The following is a 13,398-nucleotide window of genomic DNA, read 5'->3' as shown; positions in this document are numbered from 1 at the left end:
ATTAGCGGGATCTTTGATTGAGATTAACAGAGGCCTGAAATCAATGAAAGATAATTAAAAAGCTTTTGTGAAGGGCAGACGCTCGGTTCGGTGAGTAGGTGTGTGTTTGATACAGAATGTGGGAGACAAATTAAGGAGCACTACATTGCATGGTACAATTAACGGATTAGAAACCAAACATGGAAAACGATGAACTCCTATGCCTAAATAGGTCAGGTATTTAACAAGTAGGGCCTGTTTATGCTTTTTTCTATGAATAAAATAACTTTTGGGATTTTTTCCAACCATTACAGATTCGTAAAGAAAAGTCAGTGTCTCTGATTAGGTCGACAAAAACGGGATAGGAAGTGCAGCTGTGCTCGCCCGTTGCCTCCAACACTGAGGATGGCCGCCACGGTTCCTCCGTTCATTAGAATGATTTACATGTCTGGGCAGAGAAAATCAGCTTAGGATAAAACACTTTAAACACTGTTCTCTTCATTGTGTTGCTTGAAACTGTGTCGGCCCACAGCAGGCCCAGAGCGAGCCGCAGCTGAGGCTGTCGGTGATTCAAACTTTATTTCAATAAGTATTTAAGCACAGATAAGCCAGTAATGGGATCTTATTCTGTTTTATGGGGGATTTACATTCCTCTCCTCTCATTCACCTTTATTCAATGTTTCTGAATATTTTCTATACAATTGTTGAATTGTGTCTGTTATCTGAGCTGATAATGCTAACGCTAAGAGCTCTGCTAACGCTAAGACGGCAACCACAGTTAGTTTATGCTGTGGTTAACACTCAACTTATTCTGTTTATGCCGTAATTAGTCGTAGTAGACAGAAAAGGGGTTTTTCAAGGGGTGCTAAATAGCACCGCATCTGCTACTTTCCTCCTTTGCTAAGCTGAACTGCTAATCCCAGGTGTGACATCATCACGTCTGCCAATTGTTTGCCATCTTGCGATTCATAAAAATTATTAAGCCACCATGTTGGTAGTCCATCGTGCCATTCAGTCAGTCGATGTGATTGCTAGTCAGTACAACACCGAGAATCAATTGTCCAAAATGTTTCTGATTTTTTTACTTCAGCAAATCATTTTCAAAATATTACTTTATTCAAATTATGTTTTATTTTCCCCTCAGCGTGGTATTTTTAAACTGTTTGTTTTAAAGCATTACAGCTGTTATTCATTGTGACCTTTCAGAGCTAGTTTCTCAAAACATACTTTGGTTCTTAAATGTCCATATTCTCACTGAACTGTGACATCACTCTATCCTTTTATTAGATATTTTTTTCCAGTAAAAAAAAAAAAAAAATCATTATTATTATTTCGCTTTTACTTGTTAGCTTAGTTGAATGTTGCTAGCCTAGTTAAAGTGTTTGTTTACCGAAGCATTTTACCTGGACATATTTCGCTAAATGTTTACATTTTGGAGAGAAGTTTATTCCTCATTTGATGTTTGAGAATATCAATGTTCATATTTACTCCATCTATTCTATAATGCCACACCTCACCAAGCAGGTATTCATAGATCAATAAATGACAGAGGATGTTCTGCTATTTCTCATAATCAGGTGGTCCAGGTACCTTGACTTGGTAATTTTGATCTAAATTACTAACTTTGTTAACATTATTAGCCTTTGGCACTGATTAAAACTAAAAACCCACTTGTTTAGAGTTGTATTTGAAATGTAATCAGTTACAAATTTATTGACTGAATCTGACTTAATGTTCTGTTTTGATTGTTGATTCTATGTTGCATTGTGTTTTTGTGTTTGATTTGATGTAAAGCACTTTGAAATGCCTTGCTGCTGAAATGTGCTATACAAATAAAGTTTGATTTGATTTGATTTGATTAATAGCCAAACCTTACCTATAGCTGTACAAGGTCAGAAACACTAAGCTAAAGTATCAGGGCTCTAAAATGTGCTTATAATCATACATTTGATGACTCCAATGTGTGCATTAGTGTGAAAAACAGAAGAGCTGTGGACCGAGGACATGGGGTATTTTTTTTATGACCAAATAAATTCGTTATATTTCCACTGGGATGCTGCTTGGTGAATCATCCCCTAGCTACAAGGAAATAGCTGAAATATAGCACCGTGTGTTGCTCGGGGTGGAGAGTCAGAGAGAGACGGCACACTGAGGCAGCACTGGGGTAATGAGGGAGCTTCCACAAAATGACAAATTTGTCTGACAAATAAAGGGGAAAGAGAAAAAGGGGTCTGTGACACGGAGAGAGCGAGCGAGTGGGTGATTCAGATGGCCAGAACTAATTAGTGAGGAGAATTACAAATATATCTACACATGCAAATGTCCTCTCCTTCCTCTTTCACGCACAACTACAAAGTAGAGTAGCTTCCAGGCACAGCCTTGGGTCAGTTCATGCAATACAAAGATGGCAGATGACCTTGTGTCCCACGTGCAGAAACTTTTTTCATGACCCTGCGGCCAAGCCAAAACATTAGGGATGCATTTTGCATAATTCATAGAGGTGTACAGAAAAATTAGACATGTTGTTGTTTTTTTTTCCTTTTAGCCTTCTGTTGACAACTTAAAATGTGTTTTCGTCGGACTCCCTCGTCAGCTCAGCCCAAAAATAAAGTCCTGGTGCAAATCAAAAATTGAATAACAATTAACAACTCGTTACAACCAAAATAAAAAAAACCCATGGTAAACTAAGAAAGTATGCATTAATATGTGTATTAGGAAAGGAAGCAAACCTTGATGTTTATCATAGAGTAAGCGGGTTACCATTCAACGTAAAACAGCGTATCAGGCTCAGCATCACAGAATTAAGTGTGCGTCTTGTACTTTGGAACATCTTTTATTATTTTATTGCAGCATCATAACAGGGAGTTGTGGTACTATTTAATATTGCAAGATGATATTTATTACGGTTAACGTACTGTTTCCCAACTCTTGCCTGTCTTTTCTTTATTACAATGTCTTTACTATTCTTCATGGGCTTCAGCATCTCAGTGACTGTAAAATATACATCATGTCAGAAGAGCATTGAGCTCAATGAAACACCATCCAGCAGGCCAATATATATTATTGGCAAACAGAATTTGCATTCAAGGAATGTTAAATAAAGTATCCAACCAAATGTTGCATCGGAGCAGTCCTATGCGATCCCATTATTACAGATATTGACACTGTGATTCAATATATTGTGCACCTTTGGCAGAATGAACATACATATCCCTCCAGTGTTTCAAGGCTGTATTTGCAAATAATGCAGCTAATCAATATTTCCAACACAGCAGAGTTATTGATTTAACGGCTCAATTAAAGGGGCGGCACTGCATTACTGTTGTGCTAATGCAGAGAGAAAAAAAAACAACTGTCACCTTGTTAAAATAAAGTTTAGTAAATGTCAGTTTTCTACTCGGTGTGAGAAAACTAACAAACTCGTATCGATTGTGTTGGAGGAGCAGCAGCTGTGCTCCACTGCACTCTCTTCCAGGTTGGCTTTCATCAGAGCAACAAATCATACTGACTATCCCACAAAATTGGACAGACTCTTGACCAGATACTGACAGGAAGAAACAACCCAGCATTTTTTTTTCCCCCCTCAATCCGTCTTGCACCTTCTGTCAGCCTCATTCTGGAGAAACTGCACATTATTCGGGAGAGTAGGAGCCCAGTATGAGTCTGTGAGAGTTAGAGTGTGTGCAAGTCTGTGTCTAGTTATTATTTTATTATCTCTCAATGGCCCCAAGATTCTCTCCTGCCAGAGCACAAATTTAGATATATTGCATCAGATGCTTCTGTCTGAGCGACTCACCAGCCGTTTAATGATCCTCAGAGCCGTGCGTTGGATTCGGGAGTTCTCGGAGTCCATGTGAGTGCGCAGGAGATGGGAGAAGCTCTGTAAACACGAAGGCGATAAGCAGTCCTGACCCTCTCCGCCGTACAGCTGTACCAGTAAGGACAGACACTGAATGGATTCCTCCCACACTTCCTGGTATTCAGTGGACAGCTGGAGAGATACATACAACAACCACAGTCCAATTCATGTTAATGCTAAAATTAATTGAATTTCAAAGATTGCTTACTTTTTTAGCTGCCGATGTTTACAACACGCTGTGTTGTGTGTAGAGAAACTTCATGAGCTTTAAACTTGGAGTTAACAGGGCATTATGTTAATTTGAATCCTAAAGGTTGTTTAGCATGGAGCACGTAAAACAGATTTTTCCTCTTAAAAAGACCAACTACAGAAATTTGTGGAAGTGTGACAAACTGTATTTTACATTGACACTGCATTGTTAAGAGAATTATAACAAAGGATAGAGAAACTCTAAATAAAATACACTGTGGTTTGTGGTGGCATTACAGAGACGTTTTGCTGCTTCAGGACTTGGAAGATCGTAACTGCTGGAACCATGAATTCTCCTTTCTCGCCAGAAAACGCCGAAGAAGAATGGTTAGGGTATCAATTTGTAACCTACATTCAGCCTAAATGACACGATTAAACTTTCTACAATAATAAAAGGTTTACGGTGTCTACCCGTTTTGGCAGTTTTAGTGATGTTTCATTGCTATGACAGCGTTTCCCTCACTCACTAATCTTTCAAAGGGCAAAGGGGCTGAGCAGAGGTCAAGAGTGTGTTGGCTGCTCCATCAACCCTCTAATGTGTTCATTGTGTCCCTGGAGACGCCCCTCTTTTCTGGCCCCCAATTTCTTTTCTTGCTGCTCTCTCCACAATGCCATCGACTTTCCAGGATGACTTACAGCACCCTCCGTTCTGCGTGGATTCCTTCTTCTGTCTCACAGGCAGTTTATTTCATGGCAAATTTTCATTTTAGCTAAAAGGCACATAGCACACTCGGAATAAAAAGTCACCAACGACAAAATGGGAATGCATGAATTACTCTCCTTTTTTTTCTTTTTTTTTTAAACAGTGCATTGTTGACTCGTCTTGTTTTCATCATCTGCCACATGATCCACTGCACTGTCATTCCAGAGAATATTTAATTTAGTAACCACCCTTAGAAGAAGATGGGAAACATATCAATAATAAACCAAACTCTGCCCAGCTTTGAGGGCTATTTAAACATAAATGTCAAAGATGATAAGAACAGGTTACATTAAAGAATTTGAATTAGTTTATTTTAGATTTTGTGGTACTAAACTTAATCGGAACTCTGTTAACAGTTTGAACTGAGATTTTGAGGCCACATGAAGGAATGGGCGAGTTATCTACAGCACATTTGATGGCCAGCAGAGAAAATAGTGCCAGAATGTGAGAATGTTTAAGAGGCTCCTTTTTAAAATCATCATGAAGGGAATTTAAGACAAGTATCATGGCCAAAATGTACTAAAGAAAATTGCATATTTTATACAGAAGAGCCAAGCTTGATTCACAGAATACACGTTGAATCGTTCCGGCTGGCAAGAGAAGTGAGACAGTGGCAAAGATGAGCTGGCGATAAATTTACACTTTCCAATGAAGCCGTAAAAAATCTAGCTAGCTAGCAACGGTTTATTGTCAGCTAGTTAGCAGCAGCCTCCTCTGCTTCACGTCACAGAACGCAATCAAGATGTCTGGCAGAAAAGTCCCACAAGAAAAATAAACTACATGTATAATAATTAACAGACCTGCCAGTGCAAAATTTAAGACCTGTGAATAACTTAAAGCCTATTTAAGGTCGATTTACATATTTTTCAATGAATTTAAGACATTTTAAGGCATTCATTTTACATATATAAATAAGACTTTTAAAGGATGCGGGGACACCCTGCATCAGTGAGTTGAATTTTGCGATCTCTCATTAATCTTCAGAGATGGGGCGTTTACTCATGGAGGCGAAGTCAAGGCACCATCTCACAGATGATGGGGAACTGTGGAGATGTAATTTGTTTAGAGGGTGGCTGTTACACTGCAGCTCTTTAATCTCCATCTGGATGTGTGCAAGGGCTTTCTCAACATCAGGAAAACCAAGAAACACGACACAAAGGTCAGGGATAAAGTTGCAGAGAAGGTTGTTATGATACTATTTGAAGCTTTTCAGATTTGCTCACTCATCATCTGAAAAGAAGAAAAGTGGGACATGGTAACTTGGGAGGAGCTGCAGAGACTCAATGTACAAGTATTAGTGATGGAACAGTTTGGATCAAAGAATATGGATATATCACAACGGTGCAGTTAAAGTTCAGATCAGAAACTGAATGAGAATCCAGTTTCAAAGTTCACAGACAATCTGAGGTGGAGCCATTTTGAAAAGAATAGTGGGAAATGTTCAGTGTAGATGTGTTAAACTGGTGGAAACATAGCACACACAAAAAAAAAAAATGTGCTACTGAGATTATGAGTTAAATTAGTCCTGTAAAGTACAATGAAACACAGTTGGTGACTGGCAAAGTTCTTCGGTTGTGAAAACTTTCGCCATGCAGTGAGAATAATCCAGAGTCGTACACAAACACGCTTGGAGAAAGTATCAGCACAAACACAAAAAGGCTGCGAGTGTAAAGTCTCACCATGTGAATGAGGTGAGTGCTGAGTTGGCTCAAGGGTCTGTTGGCTATGAGCAGTTTCTCTGCTGCCTCCGTTTCTGCTGCTGAACAAGATAGCCTCTGGCTCTATACACACACACACACACACACACACAACCGCGCGCACATTAAATCATTTATAGAGATTTGACAGTCAATAATGATTTATCCAGAGATTTGTCAAGACTTATTCTGACAGACTGACACAGAACGACGATGTGATAGACTAAGATAGGAAATAGTTTCCCTGCGTGACGTTATTGCTGCCGATCCTTAACGAGACGCTCAGGACAACATAGACTGAACATTTCTTTGCCACACAAAGTATTTTTAGCATGCCACAAAGAATTAACCTTCTCGTATTCTGTGTTTTGTTTTTGTTTTTTTCCTTTATCATTAGCGTCCCGGTAATACAGTTTAGCTTATTTTAGTTCAGTCCATGCCTGCAGTGAAACTTCAGGCCAATTAGTAGTGGAATAAGATGATTAATACTGGCGTACATCCTCTTCCTCTACCAAAGTCACTTCTGATCTGGGTTTTTTTTTTCTCCCACCCTTGTGCTGAAATATCTGACATACTCTCTTGACAAACTGCGAAACAGTTTAGGAAGAGCGGCCGAGTCACGTCCGCTTCCCTTATCGGACCTTATTACCCAAAAGAATTTGGTTTAGGCAGAATTTTTCGTTTTTAATGAGCTTTGCATTTATGGTGGAATCGATTCCTGCTGCACATTCTCTTTGTTCTTTTTTTCCATCTCCATCTCTCTTTCCATGCTTCCTCTTCTCCCCTCTTTCCTCTCTGTCCTCTCTTTCACCCAGTCTTTTACCCTCCTTCCACTTTAGTCCCCCCCACCCCCTTGTCCAGGCATTAATATGTATGCACTGGGCTGGGGTGCACAGTATGGGAAGATGGGGGGCTGGTTTGTGTGTATGCGTGTGTCTGTCTATATAGTGAGGCAAGCTGAGGACAAAGCCAGCGGTGATAATGAGGCCGCAGGGACATAGCCAGACAGGCCCCTCAGTATATGCCTGTGTGTGTGTGTGTGTGTATGCGTGTACGTGTCCCAGGGACCTCATGCACTTTCTCCTGAGTCTACAACTTCAATATTGCAGTTGCTTAAACCTGCTAGCTTCTACCTCGTACATCAATGGACACACACTCAAACACACACATGCACTCGCCTTTGGGGGGAAAAGAAAGAAGGACAACCTTTTGAGGTAGATGACTTTGTGATTTTTGTCGACCGATGTGGGCTCACCGGAGATGTATCGGTAAAAAAAAAATTTTTTTTACCGGCCAAGTATCAGTAAAAATACTGTATAAAAAAAGTGTTGAAAATGAAGTATCTTGCAAAAGTATTCATAGCTCTTTAACTTTTTTACAAACTTAAATGTGTTACCGAATTTTTATTTCAGACTAATATTAATTGTGAAGTAGACAGAAAATGGGACTTAACAGTTTGTTTTTTTTTAATTTACAAATAAAAGTCTAAGCATCCATTTGAATTCATCCCTCCTGAGTGTAGAACCACTTTTCACTGCATTTACAGCTGCAAGTCATTTCAATTAGGTCCCTTCCAGCTTTTCATATCTATAAACTTCATATTTTTACAAGTCTCTGCAAGCTCCATCAGACTGGATGGACAACAACTGTGCACATAAATTTTTTTTTCTTGCCACAGTTTCTCATTTCAATTCAAGCCAGGACTTTGACTGGGCCATTCTTACGCATAAAAGCACTTTGATTGAACAAATCGCAAAAATGTGCAGGGTCACTTTCCCACTGGAAAGGGATTTTCAGCACTACTGTCAAGTCTGTTAGAGACTCTTTTTCCCACAAACGTTTGGTAATTAACCATCAGATTCCTGCAGCAGTATGTGATGGTTTTCCACCACAGAGTGTTTTACATGACCAAAACTGAACAATTTTGCCTCATCAGAGCAGAACACCTTCTTCAATGTATGTGGTTTGGGGCAAACTGCTTGCATGACTTCTTGACTATTGTTTTGACATCTGAAGAAAATTTGCTCTACTGAATTTTCTTTATGGGTATTAGTGTGAAGGGGATTACAAATTTTACTGAAAAGAAAAAAAATTAAAACCATATATTATTTCCTATCTACTTCAAAATTGTACTTCTTTATGCTCGTCTATTATATAAATTGTATAAATACATTGAGGTTTCTGGTTAAAATGTAACAAAACATGGGAATATTTTTGCAAGGTAATGTACACCCTATAAGCGCACCTGTAACAAATAACATGAAATTATCTAACATAAGAAAAAAAACCAAATATACATTTTCATATTCATATATTGTGTCCTTCATATAATTCTATAGTAAAGATCAACAGGGTTTCGTTAATTTGAGCAGTCGTACCTGCAGTGCAGTTCGCACAACACCTGATGTTTGCTTTAGGACGTTGTGTAGCAGTTCCAAAAGAGCTTGCAGGACAACCAGGCTGATCTTCCTCCCAGCATGCTTTTCTCCATCAAGGTAAACCTGCGCAGCTTCCGAGAGAGTGCTCACCAGCACTTCCACCAGCTCTGTGGAGCACAAAATGCTTCCAAGTCAGGGCTGAATCTGACTTTCATATTTGTTGGTCTAGGAAAACTTCTAAAGATTTTGAACTCACATAAAGCTACTACTCAGGTTAAATCTACAAAGTCAAAATGAATGACATTTTGCTATTGAGATAGCCACTTTTTTTTTCTCTGCCAAACTTGGTCATGACCAGATTCACAATATTCACAATATTTATTTAATATATATGTGTGCATGTACTAGAAAGTGAAACTCCTATAAAAAAATCATCACGTGTAAGATTGATATAATCCAGGTTCTTTGTTATAAATATGATAATTGTAGCTTACACATCATGTCTCAGAAAATTAGAATACTGTGACAACGGTTCTTATTGAAAATTGAGTGGAAGGAAGAAATGTGGTAGCAAAAGGAACAGGGAGAACAGCAAGCTTAGTGAAATCCATTCCAGAAGAGCCACCAAATGTCTGGCGACATGCAGCCATTTCAGACAAATATCAGACATGGGCTGCAGATGTCACATTCGGCATATCAAGCCTCTCCTGAACCAGAGACAACATCAGAGGCGTCTTACCTGAACTAATGAGAAAAGGTACCGGACTGTTTTGGGTGTACTGGGACTGTCACGCCAGCTGCCAGGCTTGACTGGTTTTTATACTTTGCCTTCACATCATTTTGTAAAGGTTATGAGTAAATAAAGTTCAAGGAATAAAAAGAAAATGTGCTTTCAGCTGCAACATTCTCCTCTAGAGGATGAATTTAATATTAGACATAAATTCAACCCAACAACTTTATGTTACACTAAAAAAGAGAGGTATCACCTTCTGGTAAAACAGTCCATGTACTGTTTAGACATGAACCACGACTAAAACAAACTTAAATTAATGAGATTATTAAGAAAGAATAACGCATTCTACTTCTCTTTCTCCTTGTTAAATAGCTCAGGGCACAGAGACTGACCAATATATATAATATGATCCAGCTAACCTTAATTACTTTCACCACACAGACTCACCTTCCATTGCTCATTATATTTGACAGAACGTACCTCCTCTTTTGAAGTAAGTTTAACAAGCTGTTATAAGCCTCCAGAGATGTTGCAGGCAACCACAACTGAGAACGCCTAAACAGAAATGTCTGTAAATACAAGCTGAACACGAGTCATGGATCCCAATGAACGCAGTTATATAGTAAGTCCACACTTCTGGCTCTTCTTTTCTGTTTCTCAGGAAAAAGAAAACAAACAGATGCTCTTAAACCAATTAATATTTTAAATCCATCTTCTCAATGGGAAAATTCATGCAGCTTTCTTTTTTAGTTTAAGTAGATCTTTAGTTAAAAAGCAGATGAGTGCTCAATTTTGGTTAGTGTAACTAACATTGCAAGCTCTAGAAAGATCAGTCAGATGTACTGTTACTCTGCCAAATTGCCAAATTATTTCGTTGGACGGCACTGGGTTGTTCAAATGAAATAAAAAAAACTCTGCTGTTATGCTTGAAATATATCCAATGAAGTGGGAAAAATTCAGAATAAAGTTTTGAAACTAGAGACTGGACAGCTCGAAAACAAGGTTTGTCAAATACTTTTCTTGTAGATTAAAAGAAAAATAAAGTACATAGATAATCTATCTAATCCAGATAGCTATAAAATTTCACTTAGATTTTATAATGAGGGTTTTGTTTTTCATCATAAATGAAGATTTTCATGTTTTTCAGAATGTTATGGATGTGCAAGTACCTAATCTGGACGCAATCAGCTGCACTACAAAAACAATGAAGCGCAAAGTAATATGGAATATTTCAGTAGTGGCATGAACAGCACTTTAAATAAAATAGATATCTAATTTAAAATAATAAAACAGTTTTGGTATTTCTGCTCAAGACTATTGCTAACAATAACAATAATATTGCTATTGCCTAATAATGGTACTTAATATCATTAGGGTAATTATGACTTGAGTACAGGCTAGCACAACAAACTCATCATGATAACATCTGAATATAAAGCAATTTAGAAGTGTCATAGCAGAAAACCTATTAGCTCTACCAATGTGTGAGTAATACAAAATTTAGTATTTATCTCATTAAGACACTTGGTCATTTTAAAGGGTATTGTTTAAAAAAATTATAAATAAATAAATGATGATGATAACAGTAAGCAGTTACCTTGCAGTGATCTATTTTAGTATTTTGTCATCATTTAAGTTAAAAATAGACATGCAAAAGCTTAGCAGAGTTATCTATTTATAAACCGTATTTAAATCAGTTCTGTTGGGAAACAACACACTGAAATGCTTAGAGCACGACTGTAAGCACCAGAGGAATGAAGAGGAAAACTCATCTGACTCACGAATGGCTAATAAAAACATTTTAGTTCATGGCAGTTTTAAATAAAATAATAAAAGCACATCGCATATAAATAAATTATTAAAATAAGTTTAGCGTTTAATTATTAATTAACATCCCTTCAATATAAAATACTTAAATTCTTAGTATTTTTAGTTAAGGCTTGGGAGTAAATGGGTAACTCCTGAGCTCAGTACAATCTGATTCAGATAAACAAACTCCTATGTCTGATTATTCTGGCATTTAGCACATTTAATGACTTTGGTAAAACTAATTGACCTAAAACAGAAAAAACAAAAAAAAAAACGTTTAGATTCGTCGAATACCGAGAGAAAGAGAAAAAAAGTGTCATTGTGTCTTCAACTTGGAGAACAACCGTACCATTGATTTCCACTATGGAGAAATGTCAATTCAGTTCATCTCTGTAAGCCTGGCTATTAGGAAAACATTAATATGGAAGACAGATCTTGGTGTATAAGTTATGCTAAAAAGCAAAATGATCGATTTCACATATATGTGGGAGTTTGCTGGGACACCATTCGGGAAATGACCTGAAACAAATTTTGAATGATGACTTATTGATGCAAATCGCATCGACATTAAGCAGCACGTGCACGGAAGCAGCAAAAAATTAAATAAAATGCAAGAAAGAAGAAAAAAAAATATTTACCATCCATATAAGAGCAGAGGAATGGTTTGTGAAGTGTTTTTCTATAATCAAAGATGAAGCTGTCTCATGTTTTGTCCAAACCTCAACCCTGGACCAAGCTCAAAGATATCTCTGCACATTAAGCACTTCTGAAACTGTTAAGACTGAATTTCTGATGCTCCCAATGTGTCAATTTCCTTATTAAATCAGTCAGTCTGCTCGTCAGTGTGCCTACAAAACAGGTTTCATATTCCCTCTCAGTGGATAAGCCCTAGGCTTCGTATCTTTATTTAATCAGATTACAGCCTAGACAGTTTCCGTCAGTCTGCTGCATGCGCCCAAATTAAAACCGAGCAATCTACGAGCATGCACATTAAAGCAAACTTTATTTTGAAATCACATTTCACTGTGGAATCAGGTTATCTCTCTCCTGCTGGTTCTCTTCATCCCTGTCACTCATTTTTAACCTCCCAATTTTCTCCTCTATAATCCCATCCCCTTCCCAAGTGTCTCTGACCCAAATGTAGGCCTGTTTATCCCATTCTTCCTCCCATCAAACCTTCTGCAACCATTTTTACTTCCCCTATTGGTGTTTTGGCTCCCTTGCACATTCCCTCCCTCCCGTTCTTTTTTGCCATCTTTATTTTTTCTTTTTCTTGTTCCCTTCTTCTGTCCTATCTCTGTCTTCATTCCCCAGGGGGTATTATCTCAGTCAGAGGCAAATCTGCCCAATTATAAACCTCATCTCCTCTCTCTCTGTTACACACACACAGATGCTGGGTTCTTCTGAATCCTCTGCTCCACAGACGCACACATCTTCTCTCAACCTCACACGTCCACGGAGGAATACACACAGGCACGTTTGCACAAGCACACAAAAACCCACTACCTTGTTTTGCTCTTCTTCACTGTCTATTTCATTGTCTAACAACACATACACACACAGACTCGCAAACCACAGCTACCCTCCTTTCTCTCTCTCTGTCACACCTTAAAAAGCCAATTATTCACGCTTCTTCCCTTTTTGCTTTCCTCTCCTCTCCCCTTTCCCCTGTTCTCTCCCATCACTACACCGATCTGCAGTGAGCGACTCCCAAAACAACGGAGAGGGAAGAAGGGCCAAAAATAGGTGACGAGGGATGTGTAAAACTGAAAACAGACAAAACAGAAGACGATGAGATGATGGGAGAGAAGGGGGGGGGATGAGGGGGCAAAAATAGGCGCTGATTAGTTTGGAAAAGTGCGGGACAGCCAAAAACAAAACAGAAAGGATATGAGAGGAATGAAGAAGCAGTAAAGAAGTGGAGATGGTGTTAATTGCCAGGCCAGTGTTAGTGCTGGGTTGACAGTTTCCTGTTGGTAGGGGGGCTGATT

At 38.4% G+C, this 13,398-nt stretch overlaps 1 protein-coding gene across 2 annotated transcripts in view; it reads right to left on the bottom strand.

Moving 5' to 3' along the window:
• Nucleotides 1-13,398, bottom strand: part of ulk4 (unc-51 like kinase 4) — an 85,231-nt gene that overhangs the window by 9,631 nt on the left and 62,202 nt on the right. For both annotated transcript variants that reach the window (XM_044117851.1, XM_044117850.1), the window contains exons 34-36: nt 8,866-9,032; nt 6,470-6,571; nt 3,776-3,970 (exon numbers count right to left, since the gene is read on the bottom strand). In XM_044117851.1, the coding sequence (XP_043973786.1) occupies nt 3,776-3,970; nt 6,470-6,571; nt 8,866-9,032 (464 nt within the window). The remainder of the gene's footprint in view (nt 1-3,775; nt 3,971-6,469; nt 6,572-8,865; nt 9,033-13,398) is intronic.

The sequence above is a fragment of the Gambusia affinis genome, linkage group LG05 (genome assembly GCF_019740435.1).
Source record: "Gambusia affinis linkage group LG05, SWU_Gaff_1.0, whole genome shotgun sequence".
Lineage (NCBI taxonomy): Eukaryota > Metazoa > Chordata > Actinopteri > Cyprinodontiformes > Poeciliidae > Gambusia > Gambusia affinis.
Note: the sequence above shows the minus strand (reverse complement) of the source record. Positions and strands in the feature narration are given on the sequence as shown.